At 40.0% G+C, this 25,701-nt stretch overlaps 1 protein-coding gene and 1 pseudogene across 7 annotated transcripts in view; one reads left to right on the top strand and one right to left on the bottom strand.

Moving 5' to 3' along the window:
• Window positions 1-25,701, top strand: part of PDE1C (phosphodiesterase 1C) — a 454,332-nt gene that overhangs the window by 359,088 nt on the left and 69,543 nt on the right. For all 7 annotated transcript variants that reach the window (XM_016160242.2, XM_036230466.1, XM_016160226.2 and 4 more), the window contains 7 exons: window positions 4,106-4,219; window positions 5,884-6,066; window positions 7,036-7,102; window positions 10,552-10,668; window positions 12,381-12,521; window positions 21,354-21,454; window positions 23,927-24,055. In XM_016160242.2, the coding sequence (XP_016015728.1) occupies window positions 4,106-4,219; window positions 5,884-6,066; window positions 7,036-7,102; window positions 10,552-10,668; window positions 12,381-12,521; window positions 21,354-21,454; window positions 23,927-24,055 (852 nt within the window). The remainder of the gene's footprint in view (window positions 1-4,105; window positions 4,220-5,883; window positions 6,067-7,035; window positions 7,103-10,551; window positions 10,669-12,380; window positions 12,522-21,353; window positions 21,455-23,926; window positions 24,056-25,701) is intronic.
• On the bottom strand, window positions 5,478-5,596 carry LOC118611095 (annotated as a pseudogene).

The raw sequence follows: 25,701 nt of genomic DNA, 5'->3' as shown, positions 1-25,701 counted from the left end.
TTCCTAGGGTTTGTGTGGCAGCTACATAAAGCAGAAAGCTGAAAGCTATGTGAGCGGGGACAGGCATAGCTTGTATCTGATGGGTGCCAGTCCATATAGCAGCTGAGTATGTAGAAAGTTGGTCACCACTTAATTTTTTAATGTCCTTATAGCCTTTTTATTGTTATCATGTTTTAAAATATCTTCTCTCTCAGTATGGTCACTTTTGATCACATTATCATTTCAGCTTTCGCCTTTGTTTCACAGGTCTATGTTTTCCTGAATTTTATTGAACACAAAGCAGACAGATGCTCCCTAAAATTTATGTCTGTTTCCATTAGTGAATTTTCTTTTCTCCGCATCTCTGCTTTCTGTATTGCTGACTCTCTTCACAGCTTATTTTTTTTCTTCTTCTTCTTTCTGTTTAGTTGCCCTTGAATAAAGAGAGGTGAACATCGGCTGGGTATTTTCCGTACACACAGTGCGTGTGTTGTCCTCGACTCCCTTCCTGTCTGCCAGAATCTTCTGCTCATCTTATAAGCTCGAAAGATGGGAGTAGATTTGAATTTCTAGTACTACTTCTGCATCTTCAAGATACTTTATTCTTTGTCGTTTCTTCCCTGGGTTTGTCAAAGCCACTTGGTGAGGGGTTTATTTGTGTTTCCAGCTTTCCGTTGGGTCAGACTTTCATGCTACATAAATGCGGCTGTGCCCAGAGTCTGTCTGGCGACCGCATCAAGGGGGAGCCTCATACTGCTGATTTTCTGCTAATCGTGGCACAAGGCCTGGGACTTTCCAAGGGAGATGATTTTCAGCGCTGCTGGTCTGCGCTGCTGAGTGGGATTTGGAGTGATGCTCTGTCTGCAAGCACCACTCCTGCTCTGGCCTGGGGTCCTGGCCACCAGATCACAGGATGGCATGAGGTTCTTCAGGACTTCATTCTCCTGATACTGTGCTTTCCCAGGAGTGGGAATTGTTTACAACTGCAGATATTAAGTGACAGTCCATTTGATGTTCTTAATAATTTCTGTTGTTTTCTGTCTGATTATAATTAGTTTTTGGTTCATAAAAGTGACATAGGAAACATTTATACCAGTAATAGGAGCTCGTCTTAGGAAAAGAAGTGTCATTCATTTTCATGTTTACTTGTCCTTGTGTAATGAGTATTATATTTCATCTGCCACCTCTTTGTAATCTTTTAAAACTACTTGTATATTTTGTAAAGGTTGGCCTAATTAAGCCTGTGTCATGAATTCACATTTTGTTTAATTGGAGACCCATAAATCTACCCTGTTTGAAAGACTACTGTCATAGAGTCTGCCTTAAAGTTTTTAGTTTTTGTTTTCTGGGAAGCATATTAATTATGAGATTTTGAATTTATTCACGCCTGAGAATATATTTGTTGTCTTCTCATATGGATGGTAATTCTACTAAAAATAGATATAGATATGGATATAGGTATAAATATCTTGAACAACACATTAATTTCAAAAACTGGTATTGTTGTTGATTTGTCTTCTGATATTTGGCATAGGAGAAGTTTATGGCCGGATTGAATTTTTGTCCCTTTGTAAGTAATATATTTTATTTTTGCCGAGATTTTCAGGTTCTTTTCTTATTCTTTGAAATAAAAAATTACATACATTGGATGTTTTCATTTATTTTTTTTCTGGTTCTAGTCGATCCTTTTTTATCTGCGTGCAAAGGTTTTTCTTCAGTCTAGGAACACTTATTTGATTCCAGCTGCTTCTGTTTGTTTGTTTCCTGTGAAAGCCCTATTACAAGGAGATAGGCTCATCTCGTTCTCCTATTAGTCTTCGATTTTCCCTCTTCATTTTTTTTTTTGTGTGCTTTGCCTTATCCTTTTAGGTTTTTGAGAATCGAGATGCATTCTGAGTAGAGAGATTCCTGTCAATTCCCGGTAGGAACTTTATGCCCCACATGAAGGAAGGAAAAAAAAAAATAAAGTTTAAATTTACCCTCATTTTACTTTGTCGATTGAGAGTTCAAACAGCCTGGGGCACCGTTGGGGCCCAGGAGGTGAGAGTGAAAGTTAGAGGCAGACTTAGCCAGGAATGTGTTTTGCTGAAGAGCTCCCATTCCTTTTTTGGAACAATTTTCGGGGCACGCTGCTGCAGTCTCCCTGTTCTTTGGCAGGCTGGCTGTCTACTGTGTGTGAGTGAGTGACTGGGAAGCCCGTCCTTGCCAACTCGCTGTCCTGCGCTGCCTCTGAAACTCAGAGCCCTTCCTAACGCTGCTAATGGGAACCTCGGGGCTGGCCCCCAATGCCAGGCCTGCAGGGGCCTCTGCTGATGTCCTTTGCACATTTCCCTTTGCATACTGGAGAGTCACACGTCCTCGGGTAGTGGCTCAATCTGATTTCCTCTGTATTGTGCATCACGGAAATTCCTGGAAATTTCTTTTGTATGGCTGGACCTCTTGCCTACTTTTAAAGGTCTATGCAGAATGTCTCCTCCTTCTTTATTACTGATCATTTTCATGTAGACCTAGAGGAGTAGTTTACATCTTGCTAAGACGTCAACCTGTTCTTTCTAATAAATATAAGTCTGAGATTATTATTATTTTTTTTAAATCAGGTTATTCTGAAGTCAGGAAAGTGGGATCAGCCTTGGGAAATGGAGACTTGAAGATAATCTTAAGTATCCTACTAGGACGTTTCTCGTCTTACCCATGATAATCAAAGTCACCAAATAACAACAGCAATGATGATAATTGTGTTTATAAAAACAACTGGGAAATGGGGAGATGTTGGTCAAAGAGCACAAAGTCCCATTGTAAGATGAATGCATTCTGGGGTCAGAGGTCCAGCGTGGCCATGACAGTTAGCAAGTGTTAGTTTCAAGTATTGTATATATGAAAGTCGCTAAGAGTAAATCTTAAATCTTCTCACCGCCAAAAAATGTATGTGTATATAATAACGTGAGGCGATGGATGTGTTAACTCACCTTATCGTGGTAATCCTTTTGCAACATAGGTGCATAGCAGATCGTCACATTGTATACCTTAAACTTACACAATATGATATGTCGATTATGTCTAAATAAAGCTGGAAAAAACCAACTGTGGGTCACATGGTTGATGAGACTGTATCAGTAGCAACTGGATTTCATCTTTATAGCAACCTAGGAGATTTAGTGGTTGGATCGCCATTTTCTAGCCGACGCTCAGAGAAGTGAAACCTTGCCTGGTATGGCGTAGGCGGTGCCCCATGAAGGGTCCTCAGAGGTTCTACTTATTTCTTCTCTGGCTGTCAGTCTGAAGAGTCGTCCTGTCTCCAGATCTCTGTGGCATTTACAATGTTCCCAGTTATTAGGCTTTGATCATATGCTGGCATTTTATTGCTTTTACTAAGTGGAGACAGTGTGGACTGGATGTGGATATAAGTCAGGGGAGAAACATTTTATCATTTCTCTTATTCTGTCTGGACTCTTGACTAGCAGTGGGGAAAGTCTTGTCCTCAGTACCCTGGTTTATCATCCAGCCTCGTTTTTTTTTTGTTTTTGTTTTGTTTTGTTTTGTTTTGTTTTTAACTAAGGTATTTATGTTTCCAGAGGAATTCTTCCTGTTTGGTGAAATAGCTTGCCTTTATGTATATTTTTCCTAGCCCTCTAAGATTATTTTGATGATTTAGCTCTGCTCGCCTGTCTGGGAACATCTGTGGGCCATCCGGAAGGCTGCGGTTCCCCATGATCACTGTGAACAAAGCACTGTCCACAGAGCTGAATCGGACCTGGTGTTTGATGATGTTGCTGCTGCTCATGGCTTGCTGCATTCAGTTAGAACAAAAAAATTAAAAACTGAGAAGGAGCAATATCACTGATAATTTAGGGTACTCTCAGAAAGACAAAAGGTAGTCGTGGATGCTCAGTGTCTGGTGAATGAGGCCATTTTTGTTGTGCTTCACCATGGCAAAAATGCGTGCATTTATTTTATCGCTTGCTCCTAGAGAAATACTGGTCATCACTAGATTTGTATTTTCCTTTCAAATATATTGGAATAAATAATAAAAAAAAAAATCCAGTGGCTGTAAAATATGTCACTATAATTGTAGGATTAGTCTTTGTTCCTCTATTCTAACCGAATTATGTCTTTTTTTCCCCCACAGGTTACGGTCTTTGGTCAAACAATTAGAGAGAGGGGAGGCTTCAGTGGTAGATCTTAAGAAGAATTTGGAATATGCAGCCACAGTGCTTGAGTCTGTATACATTGATGAAACCAGGTAAGCTAAAAATGACAAAAGGTTAGTGCATTGATGGTGCATTTCGTGTTATACGGTTTTTCTGAAACGTCCCCCATGGCATGTATGAGGTGGCATTCAAATGACTGGTTTTGGAGCTTAAGTTTCCACAAACAAATGGAGTAGATTCCGTATCACATATTCTCTGTCTTGCCTCATCTATAAAGGAGTTACTAGGATTTCTCTCACATGGCTATTATGATAACGAAGTGAGATCACAGAAGAGGAGGAGAGGTAATTTTCACAAATCTGGTATGATTTCTTATCGACCGTAGGTTTCCACCGTGAGCATTGCATATTGCTAGCCTCGGTCTAAAGATTATGTTCCTACTTGAAGTCACAGCATCCATCCGTAAGTGAAGGCTCTGGCAGTGACGGGGAAGTGTTTATTCAGCTCACGTACTCAATGTACCTCCTTCGATCTTGAGTACGTTATTGATTTTCTTAGCGGACTCTTTCCACTTGAATTATCTAAACGTATTAAAGTACTTGCATTTGAAAGTAACAAAATTGCATTTCTTTTGAAAAAAAATTGAAATGGTGAATATGAAAGGCTTTTAAAAAAAATTCAGAAGCGCGCCTCTGTCAGTATTTGTGATGGCTCACATTTCTATGCTAAATTCCAATCCGAAAAGACTTCCCAATAAAATGAGAATTGTGTGGCTTAGTTTTTGGTGACGTTCTTCGTTCCTAATTTAAGAAAATTTGATATCATAGTTTTTTTTTTAACTAAATGTTATGTTTTCTCACCTTTCCCCCAACTCATGTGTCTAAAAGAAAAAAGAGTCTTTTCATTGACACCTGTTTTTACTGCTTATTTTTAGTAGAGCTTAATATAAGTATAAAATACAATTTTAAGTTTTATTGTAACGTATTACTATTTATATTCTGTTCTAGTTGCCTGACCTATGAACAAGTTTGAAAAATCAGCTAAGCACACCTGACAGATGATCTAAATCTCTGTCTTGAAATAAAGAGACTATTATTTTGGAAATTTTGCTTGAATTTAGACATCCAAGTTCCTGTAATGTTCTATCAAATTGGAGAGAGTATCGGTTAACATCATTTGGGTTGATGTGATTTGGGGTAATACCTTGCAAAGTCTATTTGTTTATTTTTATTTATTTATTTATTTATTTATTTATTTTTAGGCGAGGCAACCCTTGGTTGACCTCAGATTGCAAGGACCTTGTCAGTTTACAATCCCTTATTATTATTATTTTTTAATTTTTATTTTTTATGCCTACAGTACCTGGTCTTTCTAGGTGGTCTCCCATCTACGTATTAACCAGGCCTGACCCTGCTTAGCTTCCAAGATCAGACAGGATTGGGCTTGTTCAGGGTGGCATGGCTGTAGACTTTTTTTCTTTTTTAAAAATTTATTTTTATTGAGCTGCAATTGGCATGTAACGTGTCAGTTTTGGTGTGCAATGTGTTGATTCGATAAATTTATATATTGCAGTATGATTACCCCAGAGCATTAGCTAACACCTCTATCACATCACATAATTGTCCTTATTTTTTTGAGGCAGGAACAATTGAGGCTTAGTCTCTTAGCAACTTTGAAGTTTATACTACACTATCGTCACCTGTAGCTCTGACTTCAGATTTCATCTCAATGTCCTGGTTGTGTTTCTTGTGTGCAGGCGACTCCTGGATACGGAGGATGAGCTCAGTGACATTCAGTCAGATGCGGTGCCTTCTGAGGTCCGAGACTGGCTGGCCTCCACCTTCACGCGGCAGATGGGGATGATGCTGAGGAGGAGCGAGGAGAAGCCGCGGTTCAAGAGCATCGTGCACGCAGTGCAGGCTGGGATATTTGTGGAGAGGTAAAGACAGCTGTCGCTCCAGGACCAAAGCAGCAAGAGGAACCCCAGGTTCCAATAACGGGGAGATTTGCTTTGATGTAGTTTTGGTATCTTTATAAATACTGAAAATTCCGATGGAAACAGCTCGTCTTGAATGAGAGATGGGTGAAGCATATTGATTTTAATCTCTGTGGCGTCATTAGGATGAGCTTTTGTCTCTCCTCAGAATTCTTTTTGTTAACTAGAGAAGATTCAGTTTGAGTTCAGACTCTCCTTTTTAAAGAAAGACATCGTCTAATCCATCATCCTTTGCTACACATGGATGATACCTGCATTCTAAGCAGATCGGGGACAGCTTGTCAACCCTGAGAGGGCAGTTCATTCAAGGGGTTTGAGTTCCCCATGAAACTTCCCAATTTTGTTAGCCATTTTGTTCTCTGGAATGGAATTGCCCCCACTTCACCAGAAATAGATTCCAGAAATCAATTTACTATTTCTACAATCCTTATTATACAAATGGATTTAGTCTTCATCTAATCCTTATTGTACAATTACAGGGTTTTGAAATGCCACAGTTCACCTGGGACATTTTTTTTTTCTTGTTTGCAACAGTTCTAAAGAACAAGCCCCTCTAAATGGATTGCCCACGGGAGTTCTTTACTACATTGCACACTGTCTATGCTGTACTATAATTCACTTCTGGTGGAAGAAGTGACCCATTTCAATAATTTAATTTCCAGTTTATGTGATCTGGAATAATTTTTGTTTGTTTGTTTCGAATAGTTTATGTGTTTGGGATCACATTGATTTCTTTTGACTTTAACACTTAGATTTGAGTGACTATGAAAAAGGTTTATAAAGAAATTTTAGGTTCCTTGAGACACCAGACAACGTGACTTTCTATTGTCAACACTTGATATAAGTCAGTGGCTTGATAATTCTTTTTTGTAAGATATAATATTGCATCTTCTTCCTCTTTGACTTTGCCAGAATGTATAGACGGACATCAAACATGGTTGGACTGAGCTATCCACCAGCTGTTATTGAAGCGTTAAAGGTAATGCCATTAAAAACATCTTACAATGTGCATAGTACCCTATAAAAAGTGCAGTTGTATTTGTTAGAGAATAGGGAGCTTTCGTTTACCGTTTATAGGTTTCCCATTCATTCCTGACTCTTTACATTGTCTCTCACGTATCTATTCTAACAGTATCACTGTCTTTCCAGCCTTCGCCTTGCTAAATTTTTACTAAATCAAATTCTGTATGGGTTTTCTTTCTTTCTTCTTCCTTGGAGTCGTTTAGTGAAATGTACAGTGCTCTGGCATTAAGGGACTCTGTCTGACATTGACCAAAGGAGATCAAACTTATTCTAGTTATAAATACATAGCACTAGGAGGCTCTTTGGTGATCATAATTGAGCCGTTATATGATTACTTACTCTAATGAACTGATTCTCAGTGAGATTTAAAAAAAGACCCAGTTTATTAGAGACAGAGCTAAGGTTTGCTACTAGAGTTCCAAACACATCGTAAGCTTCCAGTAACGTCTTGCTGCATGAATGTATGCTCCCAGAGTCTTTGTCCTCTCCGTATAGTCTACTTTTTTCCCAAGACTCTCACTGGGCCCAAAAGTTCTATTTGAAATCATGCAGAATTTTTACGTTTAAATGAACTAAATCCTGCACAATTCCTTCCTATCAGTCATGCTCTTGGAATGATATAGACTATTTCTAAGAGTCCCGATGTGGATGTATGTACTCCTCTAGGTGTGTGTTGATTTGGATCCACTGGTCTGAGGGTAGCCCAGCTGTGCTGAAGCTGATATGGCTTCTGGATTTGGGGGTGGGACTGTACTAAGACCCGGAATCGCTGGGCTAGTTGACATTACATGGCACCTACACATGGAGTCCTGTCCCCTTGTTCAAAGAAGTCCCAGTGTTCTGACTATTGTTAAAGCTATCGTTATCTTTCTCTGAAACTTTAAAAATATGTCACCTGATGATATTTTTCAGAAGATAAATTACCTATTTGTGGACTCAGGCGTAGGAATGCTACTTTATCAATTTAATGTCAAGACAGAGTCCTTTAGGGTTGTTCTGATTAAATATTCCATAGTCCCTTTCTCTTGTCTCAAAGACATTCACTAGCTAAATTTGCGAGACTCTATATATTCAGATTCTCAGTTTTCTGTCTCTTCTTAACTCATCTTAAAAATAGGAAGGATGCTCAAGAAGGACACAGCAAGAAGAAACATTTTCTCTCACTCCTCTTCAACCTCCATTCTAATGCCCGATCCAGCAGTGTGATTTATATTGATATTTCCCATTTCATCAGTGAAATCATTTCATATGAGATTTGATGTTTCATAACACCCACTATGAAGTTACATTGATTTTCATAATTGAAACTCCAACATTCAGTGAAAGTCATAGGGACATTAAAAGCATCTTTTATGTTTAATTTCTTCCTTTATTGTGAACATAAATGCAGGTGGTTATGCTGGTACTGTGAAATTCATGAAAATATTTCTTCCAAATTGGAACATTATTTTTTATTCATAAAAAAACTGAGGAAAATGTGGAACAACCTGCGATGTGTGTGAATTGTTTATTTTATGCCCATGGGAAAAGTAATTCTCAAATGCACACATGTAGTTCTGAAGGGAAAGATGGCGACAAAGAATAAATACCAACTCTGAGTTGCTACTCTTCTCCACAAGTGTTGCTGACGGGCGCACAGGGCTGAGGCTGCTGGGTTCCGTACATCTTCTCCCTTGCTCACTGGGGAAGTTCAAGACCTTTATACAATGTAATATTTTTCTACCTCCCTAAACTCTGGTTTTATTTGCAGTGAATTGGAGGCGAGTTGGAGAGATCACATAGATAGATACCTTTTTCTCTCGTTTTAAATGTAGTGCCTGTTAGAAAAAGGTTACTTCCACTTCACTGCCGGCCATTTTTGTGGACTCGCTATTGTTTTCTTCTATTACAGAAAATTTCCCCAAAGACCGAGAGAATACATTTAATAAAGTAACCTCCATGCTACCGCCACGTTAACCTTTGCGATTAATGTAAAAACGTGGCATAAAATAACATTTAAGTAAGAGAACAATTAACCACCATCAGTCTCTTAGTTTGAAATATGTTGCATTTTTGTCCTTTTTACTTCTTCCATCTTACTTGAGGCGTTTTTTCCCTCACCCTCTGAGGTGGGGTTATGGGAAATGCAGAGGTGTGCCATCCTTCAGAAGGGTGTCTGTTGCACATTTTAGGAAGTGAAGCCCTGGACAGACTCTGGGCCTGAAGCAGGAGAAAATGGGGAGATTTGGCTTCCTATACATGGGACTAATAGAAAGTTCATGCGGTTTCTGCACAGGAATGGACCTTGGGCCATGCCTGCGAGAGAGGGAGAATGGTTTAAGACAGTTAAGCAGGTGCTTGTTGAAATGTAGACTCTAGGCCCAACACCAGGATTCTGCCGAGTCCCCCACCCCAAGATCAGCATTTTTCCTGTGTACCCCAGGTGGTTTGGAAGACTACTGAAATTCTAGAATTATGGCTAAGCCCTTCTGAGGACATCCATCTCACTTTCTATTTACTCATCCTCTCATTTCTCTAAATCCTGATATTCAGAATAAATCCTGACTTCTTACTGTGATAATGTTTTTGTTTCCAGTAATAGCCGTTGTCTTTTTTATTTATTCTAGAAATTAGGATTAAACATTGTCAGGCACAACAAAGTGTTTTCCCACTTACCGAGTTGTCAGTGGACTTTTTTTTAGGACTAATGGTCAGACAATGGATGTCAGGACAATTGTAATTGTCAAGGGAAAGTTTTAGGTGTTGGGTTAATCTTAAATGTCCGCATTGTCTATGGCCCGAGTCATAAAATATATTAATTGAGTATTCAATATCACCTGTCAGCAATGATGTCGGCAATGATGTCAGAGGGTTTATTACCTGGTTCTGCTACTGAATGGCATTAGATCCTTCATTTCATCTCTCTGAGGTTGTCATTTGTAAAACTGGAGAAAGCAATGCCTATTTCTAGAGTTCTGAGGGTTTACAAGTGAATGTCTACACTTTATACTGTGCCTGATACAGAAAATGTACTCAATACTTGTAGTTATTTCTTTAGTTATTATAATGGGCGAGAAATTATTGAAAACTGAGATGAGGTTACCAGTAAGCATGCGTTGAAACAATAAAGTCTGAAACCCTTTTTGGGCTTCTTCATATACAGTTTGGTTTTTCTGTTCCCTGGCATCTATGAGAGAGACCCTTGATGGCCTTGGGATGATCTTGACAGTTGGGACGTTTGGAGAGGGACAGGATTGGGATGGGTGGTGGATGTTGGGATATGGTGAGGGCCAAGGTGAGATCCACTCAAGCCAGTAGTTCCTGATAGCTCAGGTCACTTCCAGGGCCACCTCCACTGCAAGACGACCTGCAGCTGAGTGAGTGGCTGTGGACTAAAGTGTTCTTCTCCCCCACCCTTTCCTGCAGGATGTGGACAAGTGGTCCTTTGATGTCTTTTCTCTCAATGAAGCCAGTGGGGATCACGCACTGAAATTCATTTTCTATGAATTACTCACACGTTATGATCTGATCAGCCGTTTCAAGGTCAGTGCCTCATTAAAAATAATGCACAGCTTTGTCCATCCTTGCGTGACTTTGGGACTAAGACCTAGGGAATCCATTTAGTGTAGACCAAAAACTGCACTGGGTAACTGGGGATGCATCATCCAGACAGTCGTGGCCATGAACTCTGTAGTAGGAACCTTGTCACTCCCCTGCCTGGTGGGGCGCATTGGCCAGGATGAGGCCGGGGCCACACATTTCCATCGCCTGAAGCCTGAACTAGCAGAGCTCCTCATGGCTCTGCCCACAGGTCTCATTTCAGCCAGATTTCATGGATGATCTCCCTCCACCCCGAGGAGACAGTAATGGAGACAGAGCATGTGTCTACTGTCTCCGCAAACTTTATTCCCCGCCACTTGACGTGAATGCAGACAAATACTCTCACTTATCATCTGTGACAGATCATTGGTATTGCCCAGCCGTTCATGATTCAAATTAATTCTTCGACTTTAAGTAAACAGCATGAATCGTTCTGTGTTTAATCCCCTCGGCCTCGAATTCCATGGACTCTGAAGGGCAGCCGGGTTCTCCTGGGAACCCAGGAATTCATCTGCAGACATCTGCTCTATTACTTTCTTCATTCTTCTCTCGTCCTATGGCTGCGCCTCTGGAAAATGATGGCATTTTTCTCTATAACATATTGAGTGCTCGGGACAGCATGGTTCCTTACCGCTCTCTGAAGGATTGCATATTTAGGAGTGTATTTCTTATATAGCCATCGGTACTTTATGGCAGCGGTCCTTAATTTCTTTTGCATCAGAAACCTGCTTGAAAATCTAGGGGATGCCCCAGACCTATTCCTCAGAACAAAGCTCTGTGCAGATATACACAACTTAGCCCAGCATTTCGGCAGTTCAGAGATCTCTCACGAACAGCCCAAACCACCTAGCTTTCTTGGATCCTCATTTTAAAAAATGATGTTGAGTGACTCTCTGACATCTAAAGGCATGATTTACATTTTTAGAGGTTGGAAAGTAGTAGATATGAAAGAATATGCCCAAGGAAGAACATGTTATGGACTCTCTCACTGCATTATAGTAATGTTTTCCTTATTTTTTTCTTACTAATGTGATTGCTAGTCTCCTGGAACTAATAGCCCTTTTTCCTCAGTCTTGATAATTTACCCTCAACCAAGGAATTGATCCAGAAAACTAACACAGTGACTGATCTAAGGGTTCCTTTGTTCTGAACAGACATTTTGCAATGGTTCTTTACTTTCTGCCACATAGAAAAAGAAGATATGTATATTTTACATCTTTGAGACAGAAAAGCAATTAGGTTAATTGGAAATATTATTCCAAATTGCAAGGCACTTATAATAAATTGTCAAGTAATAGACATAAGAACATAGTCTTTCTGTCCCCGTGATAACAGACGATCACATTTTTTTTTTTCATGTGTCAGTGGATACAGTCGTTTTTTCTAAAGGGCACCATTTTCAGGAGGTGGTGGCTTATGTTTGTCATTCAGTGACTTAAGATCTTGGTGTATTTTCTGTTTTGTCATAAGTGAGATATGCTGCATGGTATGTGTTCATTTACTTCTCAAGAAATAAAAGACCAGAATCTTTGCTCGAGAGAGAAATGAACACATACCCTTGTGCCCTAAATGCCTTTGGGATGATCTCGGGTGAACTTGCCCCCTCACTAAGGCTACTAAATCACTAACTAGCTCACCTCACCACTCTGTTTCAGATCCCCATTTCCGCACTCGTCTCGTTTGTGGAGGCCTTGGAAGTGGGCTACAGCAAGCATAAGAATCCTTACCACAATTTAATGCATGCGGCCGATGTCACGCAGACGGTGCATTACCTCCTCTATAAGACAGGAGTGGCGGTAAGTACGCACAGGAACTCTGGGATTACACGGACACCCAGGTCTCTAAGACGTTTTACTTCGAAATCTTCAGAATCAGCATCAAGATAGACATTCTTCGGGTGTGATTATGCTTTAGTCCATAAACACAGTACACATTTGTTATCTTTGCTGCAGGGCATGTTGAAGATTTGCTCTGATATCTCTCTGTATTAAAGATGGAGTACAGTGGAAAGAGTGTGGGCTGTGGAGCTAGATATAGTTGGATATAAATCCTAGTTTAATTACTTATTAGATTTTGTGACCTATGATAAATTGCTTGAGTCTCTGAGTCAGGATTTCCTCATTTCTAAAATGGTGAAGAATGGTCCATCTTGCAGAAGAAGTACTGTGACAAGAATAAAGTATCGAAAATGTAAAGTGCTCTGTCTGCCTCATAAACTCACCAGTTAGAAATGGTTGTTACTAAAACTACAGGATTTTCCCCACCTCGCTCATCGATTTTCAGTTCTTCCTTAATTTAAAGCTGGTTTCTTAAAAATAGTATTTAAAAAGCTATTTTTTAAATTACAGAAACACCACACAGGGAACCTGTTTGATGTGCTAAAGAGTGTCTGTCAGAAACTTACAGCAAATGTCGTAATTAACGGCGGTTCCATGCAAACATGGAGCAAAGCAGGGACATCCACCTTAACACTGCTCTTGAGAATTTTTCTGAAGGTTTCGGTGCATGAGTATGGTATCTGAGAAAGTTAAAGAAGCATCTTATGAAAATAATTTGATCATCTCCTTTAAAAAAAAAACAAGAAAACCAACTACAAATTATAAGATCAAATAAAGTAAGATCTGAATAAAACATCTGCCTGAACACTGGAAATTATCAAGTGTAACAGGAAAACATACATGCTCAGCAGTTAAAGTCTGTAACTTACCTATGAAGTTTTACTTCAAAACTGATAAAAAGGAAACTGTAAAACTAAACCGAAGGGCATAAACATAATGCTTAAACAAGTGAAGAAATACGCTATGTTTTTAATGCAAAGCCTCAGTGTTATATAGATGTCAATTTTTCTTAAACTAATCTATAAATTCAAAGCAATTTCAATAAAAATTCAAATAGGATTTAAAGTGAAACATGATAAGCCGAGGCCATAATTTATGTAAATTAGATATTTTACAACCTCAAAAAACAGTTTTGAAAAAGTCAATGTGTATGGTTGAATAATTCTTACTTTACTAGATATTAAAATATCTACTGAAGCAATAGTAATAAAAACAGCATGGTATTGGTGACAATATAGATCTATCAATGGAATTGATAAGAATTTCAAAAACGACACCCAAATATTTATAGAGCACTTATTTTTTTACAGGATGCTCTTACAAAACTTACACTCTAGTGAGAGGCTACAGAGAGAGGACCAGTGAAAAAGTAAACAAGAAAATATCACTAGTGTTCTGCAGAGAATTAAATTGGGCACCCACAGAAGGAAGGCTGGGAGTTCTGTTAGGGAGTCAGAAGAAGCCTCTTTCCGGAAGTAATATTTAATCTAAGATGGTTGTGATTTGGGGCCCGTGCTCGGAACTGAAGAAGAGTTAGTGAAGGATTAGTACAAGGTCCCTCGTGAGAGAACAGCTTTGTTACATCCAAGGAACAGAAATAAAGTGAGTGTGGTGGCAATAGCACTTGGGGGGACAGTGGTACCGCATAAGGTCGGAGGAGGAGGCAGGAGCCAGGCTAACTGTGGCTAACTGTGGGTTCCGATTTTATTCTAAGTGCAGTGCGAGGCCACCAAAGAGCTTAGACAGGAGAGCGACGAACCTGATAAAGGTTAGGAAAGTATTCTGGTGGAGAATGGATCTTGAGGCAGCCTTTACAGAGGGGAGCTGCAGAAGTCTATTGGAGAGATGGTAGTAGTTTGAACTAGGAAGGACATCGCTGGGATATAGGGACAAAAAATTCTGTTTCCGAAGTAGCGTTAAAAGAATGGGGTGGTAAATAGAATTTGGAACCTTCAAGAACGGAATCAAGAGTACATCTTAGATTTTTGGTTTGATAAACAGGGTTGATGAGAGAGCCTGGTGGCAAAGCAGACCTTGGGGGAAGGGAGATCAAAAGTTTTGAGTTAGGCATACTGAGTTTAAGATCCCTATCAGACAGCAATGTGGAGATGTGAGGCAGGAAGAAAATGAAATGAGTGTAGAGTTCTGGAGATAGATCAGGGACAGGCATGTGGATCAGGCAATGGGCGCATCAATATCACATCGGACATGGAACCGGATGAGAATACCTAAAGACGGCATGTGGCTGGAGAAGGGGCAGGTGCTCTGCAGTGACTCCTGGGGCAGTCCAAAGTTTAAAACGAAGGCGACGAATTAGAGCCAGCAGTAGTAACTAAAAAGGAGTGTCCAGTGATACTGGGACAAAAACCAAGGAAACATGGAGACATAGAAGCCAAAGAAAGACAATGCTTCGAAAGAGGATGATAAATTGTGTGGGACTTGATAAAAAGTCAAGTGGGATGAAGACAGAGAAGTAAGTAATCACTGCCAGAGGCAACGTGGAAGCCTTTGGTGCCCTTGACATGAACGGTCCCCGAGGTCAGGGAAGGACGGAGCACTGACCAGAGGTTAACGAAGAAAGAATTGCAGGCGAAAAGGCGAGAACAGGTCTACAGACAACAACAGTACAGGGAAAGTTGCTCAGGTCGAAAAATGGTTTGAGGACAGCTGTTCACTTGGAAAAAATAAGGGTTTTGTCCCAACTCGAATCGTGCATCAAATAGCAGATGAAATAATTAAAGATGTGAGTATAAAAATAAAAATTCGATCATAATAAAAAAAATAGGAGAATATGTTTATAACCTCGAGAAAAGAAATTCTTTCTTAAGTAAACCTCAAAACACAAAAGTTGTATAACAAAATATCGATTAATTTGACTATATTAAAATGAAAACTGTTGGATAAAAAACGTCATCATAATGAAATATTTGAGGAAAATATAGAGAGAGCAAGGACTAAGATCCAGATTATAGAAATAAATCAACCGACGAGAAAATGACGCAAATTCAGTAGAAACATAGGAGGAAATTCATTCCCAGAGTTAAGATTGCCTTGTCATAAAGTGTCTGTCACGAAAGAATATAATCCGCACGTTGAGTCCTAATCCCCAGCGCCCCAGAAAGTGACAGTATTTGGAGACAGGGCCTTTAAAGAAGTAATTAGGGTACAACGAGGTCATACGGGCGGGCCCTAATCCAATACGACCAGTGTCTTTATGAGAAGAGGGGATGAGGCCACAGACACACTCAGGCACAGAGGAAGACCGTGTGAGGGCACAGCAAGAGGGCAGGCGGCCGTCTGCAAGCCGGGCAGGGAGTTCTCGCCACTAACTCCCCCCGCCAGAACCTCGAGCTTGCGCTTCTCGCCTCCAGAGCTGTGAGGAAAGAAGTTTCTGTTCCTTAAGCTGCCTCGTCTATGGCATTTTGTTATGCACCAGCCCTAGTGAACAAGTGCAGAAGCCGAGTCAGGGTTTGGTCCCAGGTCTGACCTCTAGGGCCATGTGTTTCAATATGGAGCCATGATTCTGTGATGCCAGTGGCCAAAAAGCAGCCACGATAGTCTTACACCTCAGTGGCCTCGTGTGACACTTCCAAACATTGTGACGAGGATCAAAATAGATGTGAAAATGTAGTTTGGACTCATCTGTTCAACATGTATTTAGTTAGTGCTTACTGTATATAGCGTACTATGGCTATGTAAAGGTGAATCACATGCAGTTTTTTTTTTAGCCCCAAAGAAAAGCTCCCAAGCATTTACGCTCTTGCAAGTTGTCATTAATATAAATGTCATATCGTAGCAGCCAATGATCATTATATACCGCAGACTGTTCTTAAGTGAGCTCATTTGCCATTGAATTTTCATTATCAATTCAGGCCATTTTCAGAATAATTCTTAAATATAGAAACTACTTCCCGCCCACTCTGTCTTGGAAATGCAGCCGAAAACAAACCGCTTTCATCGCGAGCTTACAAAAACAGTGGGGAGCATTCTGATGAATGGAGGACGTATTGTGACTCTAACCTTTCATTACAAACCGAGAGGGGGAACAGGCTTTAACTCATTTCAGTTTTATAAACTGTAAGACACGTAGGGAATCCAAACATCCCATTGACAAAGTGATGTCTGGGCCGCGACATCAACTTACCGCGATCTGTTTATGTTACTCATTATCGCTCAACTTGGATGCCTAGAAGATGCTTCAATCCCTTCAGATTTATTTTGCCCACTCGTAAGAGAACAATCTTTGAACAGAATTAGACTGAAGAGTTGCTGATAGAATAGCTAGGAATCAGGCTCTGAACTCCAGTTTGCTTTTCATTTAGGTCGAGTCCAAACTCCAAAGTGGACCTTGGCCCTTTCATTGCTTTTGTTGGGCAAGGCGCCATTCATTTTTCTTTTTTCTTTTCTTTTCTTACCTTTTTCTTTTCTTTTCTTTTCTTTTCTTTTCTTTTCTTTTCTTTTCTTTTCTTTTCTCTTCTTTCCTTTCCTTTTCTTTCTTTTTTCTTTTCTTTTCCCTTTTCTTTTTTTTCTTTTCCTTTTCTCTTTCCTTTGCCTTTTTTCTTTTCTTTTGTCTTTTCTTTTTTAGAAGAGAGAAACTGTCTCTTGTTCGTTTGATCATCTATGACGTCATCATATTTGCAAGGGAAACACCGAGGACAGCTAAGTGGCCTCCGGTGGAAGAGTGCTGAGTAATTTTATTAGGGTTTGCAGTCGGCAGAGTTTTGCCCCACTTGACCTTTGCCTTCTGGTGTCATACTCGTTACTGTGTTACATTATATGGCAAAAGGGACGTGGCAGACACAATGAAGGTTACTAATCAGAGAACCTTGAAGTTGGGAGATTCTCCCGGACTCCCCAAGTGGGCCTAATATCATCACTCGAGCACGTAGTGGACGAGAAGTGTGTAGACGGGAGAGAAGGGTGCGATCAGCCGTTGCTAAGCTCGAGCGTGGAGGGTGTCGAGTGGAAAGCATGTGAAGGAGATGAATTCCATGAATGCCTCAAAAGTACCTGGAAGCAGACTTGTCCCACAGAGCTTCGGAAAGGGACGCAGCTCTGCCAGCACCTCGGTTTTTTCCAGCCCCGCGAGGCCCAGCCGCACCGTGATGCCTTTTGACTTCCACAGCCGTGCGCCAATAAATGGGAAGGGATCGTTTTAAAAACTTAATTAATTAATTAATTAATTAATTAAATTGAAGAGATGATTTAAAAATTTTTTTTTCCAGGAGGGAATCTTTAAGCCCTAAGTGTGTAATAATTTGTTAAGACACAATAGAAAACTAATAGAGGAGTGGAAACAGACCGCTAAAGAAACTCTATCATTCACACGTCAGAGTCTCAATTGTCTAATGTTTTCTTTATCCGTGGGAAGTCGCCTTGCCCTTTGCCTTCCGTTTCCACTGCCTTCCCTTCCCCCACCACCCCTGCACATATACACACACGGCTTGCACCTTCTGTCACACGCAAGGCCACCATGACCACCGGTTGTCAAGGCCCCCCTGTCGTTGAATTAGTTGTGACACTCATATTTTGTAGGCAGTAAAATACCGACAGAGTCTGCGGCTTGTACCTTGTCGCAGTTTGAAGAATCTGGAATAATATTCATGTGGGACTTAAATTTCTGACGCCTTATGGGTTGTCATAAAACCATCTGGGTTCATAGTAATTAACTTGGAAAAAGCAAGGAAATATGAGCCATATTAGAATATGAAGCCCAATTTCCCTCAAAATAGCTTTTCCCACTTTCTCTGTTCCCGTTAATGATGTCATCTAATAACCTCCCCCATTATTTTTGCCACTCAGGCTAGGAGTATTGGGGTCAACTTTCACTCATCGTTCTCCTTGATGGCAGCCTCCGTCTGCTCTCCTCATTCAGTTAATTGCTAAACCATGGGGAGTCTACCTCCTCACCCCCTATACATCCTGTAAGGATTCTCTTATCCCGAAACACGGCTCTGATTTCTCCCTCTCCGTGGTGTGCTAACCAAAGTACTCCCTCGCCTGTAAGTTTCATTGCCTGTTGAATCTGACTTGCGTTCCTCACCTGGCTTTTAATGCCTGAGATCGCAGGGGCCCTAATCAGCCCTAACTCCCACTCCGCCTCCGGGAATCGGGTCCTGACTCGCAGCGAGTCAGCTTTCGCCACTGGGACTTGCTCATCGTGCGTTCTTCTGAACATCTCCACTTCCACCTCCTGCTCCGGAGGTCCAGTCTTCGAGGCCCATCTTAAATGTCCCTTGTGCGCGAAGCTGTTTCCCTTCCTCCCTCCCACCCTCCCTCTCTTCCTCCTCATTATCCTTCCCTCCCCGGCCTCCTCCTCCTTTTGTCAGATGCCATCTCTCTTTTCTTTTAGCCCCAAAAGGCAAAACTAATGCCAAGCATCCGCAGGGACTGTTGAAAGCCAGGGTGTTACAATGGGTTTTAAAGGTGATGGTTTTACTTTTGTCGTTGTTGTATGCTTGTTTATAATCATTTGTTGCTTTGATGTATATTGGAAGTGGGTTATACCTAAGATAGGATTTTGTTAGTATTTTGGGGTGAGGGGGGAATTTACATTGATATTTGTAATGTGAGAACTGTAATTATGTAGTTATTTAGACACCTTCTTCTGGGGGGGCTGATGCTCTGTGATTCAGATTCGTTTAGATGGTATGCTGTCTCTCATTCATAATCTTATTTTAAAATGTTAAATTAACTTTGACCGAGCTTGGAAAAGAGAGTGGGTAGTGGGTGTCAGGGCAGATGGGTGGTGGGTGGGGACAGGGGAAGAAAAGGAAGGCATTGCTAAAATGGAAAAAAATATGTATGGAAAATATCAAGGAAAATGTGTACTATAAAATTACACCTATATCGTTTTACGTAAAATTGAGTAAACTCATGAACAGTGACTCAAAGGAAATAGGACTTAGAGATTATGAGTAGGAACTCTGGAGCCATGGGTAAGTTACTGAACCTCTCCAGCCTCAGTTTCCTCCTCTATAAAATGAGGAGTCGCGTGTGTTGCACGAGTTTTCATGTGTAAACAGGCCTGACACAAGCGAGCTCCCCAAAGTGTTAACCCTGAGGGGGAGGCCCCTCGCTGCTCTCAGGATGGGTTTTGCAGCTTCATTTTTCTTGCGATTTTTACTTTTTTTACCCATCTTTTTTTCATTTAGTTTTGTTTGTTTTTCATTTTAGTCTGTTTTCACTTTATGTCTTTCTGTTCTTAGCACATCAATTTATATTTTCGAGGCATATTATGAAGGATGCCAACAAATTTCTTGACGTTTCATGCTGGATTCTGCTAGAAATCATATTCTAAAGCATAATTTCCCCCCACCCCCACCCCGAGTTATTACTATGCTTATTTTTTCTCTAACTATGAAGTCTCTTTTTCATGGGTTGTATGTAGTTTGTTTATTGCTTTTCCCCTTAGCTATCCTCAAGGTAATAATTCTCAGGACATTTCTTAGATGAAAACCAAAATTTGTAGTTAAATGGAAAAAAGTTAAAGTGAGAATTATGAAAAAGTGATCTGTTCATTTAAAAATCATTTTGTGTCAACTTAAGTCCAATAAATATATTTTATTTACTAATCTGTAATTCAGACCCCAGGCTGCTTTCTGAATTCTACTGACCAGGGTACTCATATTTGTCTAGCATTAACCCCGTACATCTAAGATTTCTAGTTTTATTGCTTCGGGGTGTTATGGGAACTTAAAGGTACTCACGAAGCAAACTGAGTGCAGAATCTATATTTTTATAATCGTTTTCTACTCATTCACAGTTGTCACAGCATTTTGACAGCAGTTCTTTTAGTGATTGCTTTAAAGCACTAAACTTAGGTTCTGTGGACATAATTCCATTTTCGTGTTCATATTTTATTTGTTTATATCATGTGTAATTCTGATAAGTGCAGTTTGTCAAAAGCGTGTTTGCAATAAACCACGCTGAGACTTGTAAGCATCAGTTCAACTAGTAACCGAAGTGAGTAGAGGCCACCGTAGGGCGAGCGAACCGCCGTGGGAGTTCTAGCACGTGGGCATCAAGTAGAATGGTTTACAGAGGGACGGGAGGCATCAGTGAATTCACAGAGTCTCTGAAACGCAGGTCAGTTAAGGAAGCTTCAAACACAGCTGTTCTCACACTCTCGCATGCATTGGAATTATCTGCGTGGCTTGGGGAAACACAGGTTGGTGGATCACAACCCAGACTCTGGTTCAATGGGATTGGGTGGGATTTGCGTTTCTAACAAGCTTCCAGGTGGTGCCGACTCTGCTGGTCCAAGCAGCACACTTGGAGGACCATTGAACTACAGCCAGTTTGGGTGGTGTGGATGGGGACAGGTCTCTTCCGACGTTAGGAGGAAGGCCAGGTGTTATCTTGCCTCTACCTGTCCACCTTGTGGCAGATAGACATTAGGTTTTCTCTTACTCTTAGTTCTTACTCTATTGTCTTAACATTTTAAATATATTTTTCAGTATCTAACTAGGAACTTTATTTGGAATTTGAGAGAAGATGCACGTGAGGGCTTTTAAAGTCTGAATATTCATTATTTTTTGCTTCCTTGGAAAAATAAAACTACTCTTTAGATTTTTCCACCTTGCTGGGCATGCTGTTTTCAAATCACATGTCCCCTAGTCTCCTCACAGAAGAAAAAAAAAAATCCATTTCTGTCTGTCAGAAAACATGTGTTTGGTGATAGCTTGGCAGCTGCAGGGTAGAAAGGCAGAAATGTGGGTGTGTTGTCAGCAAGCCGAAGACTTTGACGAAGAGACAGATGATCTGATTGCTCTGTAATCTCCCTTTCAGAACTGGCTGACGGAGCTGGAGATTTTTGCTATAATCTTCTCAGCTGCCATCCATGACTATGAGCACACCGGAACCACCAACAATTTCCACATTCAGACCCGGTGAGGATGTTGAAGTGTTTGGAGAAGAGGCAAGAGGGGGCAGGGGTAGAGTTTTATAAGCTGGAAAGGTGTAGTCACCTTTCTTTTGCATGATTGTTTTGAGTTTCTGAGAAAAAAAAGTGAACTTTTAAACAAAAGATCAGCCTGGTCAGCTTCAACCAAGAAGCCATCTGCTCCTAATTCTCATCTTTTATTCATATCTAATCCGGAACTTTTTTTTTTCTATACTAACATTAGCTATTTGTTATTTATGTATGTACTGTGTGTACTCTACCTATTTTTAATGGAAGCAGAACGCTTTACGTAGAGGTGAGGATGTCATGTAGACTAAATCAGTGAGGATGGGCTAAGACTGCAGTGTTTCTGTTACTGTGAACAATAACCGAGCCTGCTTACCCTCTGATCTCTGGGGTTCTGGTGATGCTCTTGTCCTTCTCCCTGATTCATCTGTGTTTTGCTCAGTGTTTGCGTCCCTCCCTGGCACAGGGCTTAAGGACCTAGGTTGTCTCACGTAGGCCACTTTCACTGTGGGCTGCCTGTGCGCCCTCCCTCGTTAATTGCACAGGTAAATGCCGATTTCCAGGGGGAGGGGTGGTATTAATTATGGGTCCAAGTGCTCCACTCTGAACCTCTGGTACTTTTTCTTACTAGCTGCAGATTTTAGTATTGCTCTCAGCACAGAATTCCAAGCGAGCTGTACCAATGGTTATTTCCATTTAAGATAAAACCCTACCTGCCCTCTCCTGCACTAAGAACTTATTTTCTCTTAAGACAATAATGTAGAACTGGAGAGAATCTGACAGAGGGTTAACCGGGCTTTGACATAGGAACCAAAAGAAGCCAGTATCTGGGGAGAGGTGGCAAGGCAAAGAGAAAGCATATAGTGGGGAGAGGCAGGAGTTGAACACTCAATAAACACTCACTGATTTCACTTGAAAAAGCAGGTGCACACTTCAGATAGGTTTGTGTTCATAAATCAATCCACATGTATTTAATGAACCCAACACTTAATTATGAGGGACACAAAAGAAGACGATATCATCCGATCTGTGTTCAGAAGGGGAATTTCAATAGAACGGAAGCTAACAAAAGGACCGAAGCCATTCTCTTCATTTACTGCCTCCTCCCTGCTCACGGAAAGTAGTCTCAGCGGCTGCAAAACAGCCCTTTGTAGTTCTGTTGCAAGGTCCTCAAACACAGGGAATTCCACAGAGCTGCTTTGTTGAGTGGGTATCCGCGAGTGGGTCTTTGGCTCTGAGGACAGAGACTGTGGTGAACAGCACCCGCTGAGGAAGAGAGGTGGGGGGTCAACTGCACATGGATCTTGGCTAGACACCAACATCAGAACCCCGTCGCCATGCAGAGGAAATGGCTTAATGACAGGAATTTGAAAATAGCTTAGTGTCACACAATACACAAATTGGCACCTTACTTACCTAACAGGTATTAGATCAGATCTTTCACCTCAAAATTTGCATGTTCTGTGCTCTCACCGTAGGAGTGGGAAAATTCCAGTGGGTTTCAGTTAGGCTTGTTTTACCATGAAACATAAACCCCTTAGTGGCCTTCTTTAACAGAGCTTTAAAGCATCTTAGCCTGCATGCTCCCCATTCAGAAAACTAAGCCTGCGACCAGGTTCCTTGTTTTTTGATGGTATGTTAAGTCTGTCACTTTAAAAGTATGCTAGACATGTTCCAAAGTTTGGCCAGTGGCAAACAGAAGTTATCTTAGGGAGCCACGGCCCAGCTGTCAGGCGATCTCGCCCCCATTCCAGCCCTGACACTTAGCCACCATGGGACTCTGTGAAGTCACTTTACAGCCCGGGGACTCATCTTCTTTGATGAAAAACAAATAAGCTGTAATAATCTAGGATTTCATTAATTAAGCATATTGAAATGGTGTACAGCTTTGTGTTTGGTGTCATTCAGCTGTGGAAATGGTCTTTGTGAAAGTGACTAACAATTGTCACATAATTTTATATTCTTTACTCTCAATTTTCCATATATTGCTTCTATATGGCAAAAGTTTAAGATTAAAATACTACCAGAGGAACCTGTAAACTGTACTTGCCTGGTGGCATGTGTTCAGGGAATTATAACTAAAATAAATTCTTTTATTGAGTAAAAATTAAATTGTTCCAGAAAATATAAGAAAGTTTGACTTGACCCACATTTTTAAAAAATTACCTTTGTTACTAGTACAGATAATTGAGATCTGGTTATAGAACACTTTTCAGAGAGTTCCGTGGTTAGATATCACATCTTTTACCTCTACATAGTGATATTAAAATGCCCTACATGTATCGATTGATAATTTGCAGTGTTTTCGCTTTTTGGTTAATATGAATGGCATAGAGTTAAAGATAATTGCTAAACACAGGAAAAAGAGATGGTACCTTCTAGCTTGAGAGAGTTACCTGAAAAGTCTCAACCATTTAACATCTTAAATTACTTTGCTTGACTTGCTGTTCAGATCCGACCCAGCCATTCTGTACAACGATAGGTCTGTACTGGAAAATCACCATTTAAGTGCAGCTTATCGCCTTCTTCAAGAGGATGAGGAAATGAATATTTTGATCAACCTCTCAAAGGATGACTGGAGGTAAGTATGAGACAAGGGAGAGATCTGGAGGCCAGGAAAGGAACCGTGAGGAGAGACGAAGTATGCTCTTTGAAGAAGTCCATTAACTGAAAGATAACATGTTAGTGTTCTTTGTCTTTGTGGGAAAACACTTTTAATATCCAACATATTCTGTTGGACACATAAGTGCATTTGACTCTTTAGGACCTTTGTAAATTAATGTATTACCAGTATTTACCTTATTTCAAAGTAGAATAACAAGGAATTCTACTTTCAACAAACCAGATTAGCTGCTAATAAACCAATCCTCTTGCAAATAACAATTGTAAACTATAAACAAAATACAAACACACACAACCACCAATGATTTGAGGGCTCTAGAGTGGGAACAAAATCAAACAAGTTTTGAAGGGGTGTCAATAGAAGAAAATATGCTTGTAATAAAATACAGTAAAATTTAAGCAGTGAAATCAAAATATAAACAAGAACAAATAAAAATTTTAGAACTGAAATATATTTAAATTGAAAATTTACTGCATTGGCTTAATAGCAAGTTGAAGAAGACAGAATAATCAGTTAAGAAAATATCAATCAATATTATCCAATTTGAAGAAGTAGAAGAAAAAGATTTTTAAAAATGAGCAGCTTAGGAACCTGCGAGACAATTTCAGGTGGTCAAACATGAGGACAGTTGGAGTCTCAGAAAGAGAAGAGAGAGAGAATGGGGTAGAAGAAATATTTGAAGAAATAATCATTGGAAACTTACCAAATATGGTGATTAAAGAAGCTCAACAAACGTAAAACAGGACGAATTCAAAGAAAAACACACCTACACACTTAGTCAAACTACCAAGAGTCAAAGATAAAATTAGAGAAAAATGACACATTATATTCAGGAGAGTAATTTGAATTACAGTAGGTTTTTCATCAGAAGTCATGGAGAACCGAAGACATGAAATAACGTCTTTAAAGTGCTAAAAGAAAAAAACGTTGATACAAAATACTACATCATGCGAAAATATTCTTAAATAATGAAGATGGCATAACATTATTTTCAGATAATGGAAAAACACAGAAATTTATCACTAACAGAGCTGCATTATGAAAAATGATAAAGTTCTTTAGGTATAAATAAAATACTATAATAAATTTATAATCCCTTTCTATGTATGTGTATATACAATTGTTTCTGTTTTTCTGGGGAAATCTAATACATAGGATTTATCCCAGGAATGCAAGGTTAATTCAGCATTTAAAAAAATCAATTCAAATAATTAACCATATTAAAAAAAAAACACAGAAAGCATATGGTCATTTCGATAGATGCATAAAAAGCATTTGACAAAATTTGACACTCATTTGTGATAAAAATTCTCAGGAAACTAGAAACAGAAGAGAATGTCCTCAACTTGATAAAGGACACCTGTGAGAAGCCACAGCCTAACGTCATGTTTTAGTGAAAAACTAAAAGCTTTTTCCCAAGATTGGGAACAAGACAATACCTGATCTTACTCTCAGCAATACTGTCAGATGTCCATATTAGCCGATGACTGGATTACCTAAGTAGACTATCCTAAGAATCTGTAAAGAAGCTGCTAATAACAAATCTTGCAAGGTCACAGAATATAAGGTTAATGTAAAAATATATATACTGTTGACCTTTGAAT

This window comes from Rousettus aegyptiacus, unplaced genomic scaffold (assembly GCF_014176215.1).
Source record: "Rousettus aegyptiacus isolate mRouAeg1 unplaced genomic scaffold, mRouAeg1.p scaffold_m13_p_13, whole genome shotgun sequence".
NCBI classification, from domain to species: Eukaryota; Metazoa; Chordata; class Mammalia; order Chiroptera; family Pteropodidae; genus Rousettus; species Rousettus aegyptiacus.
Note: the sequence above shows the minus strand (reverse complement) of the source record. Positions and strands in the feature narration are given on the sequence as shown.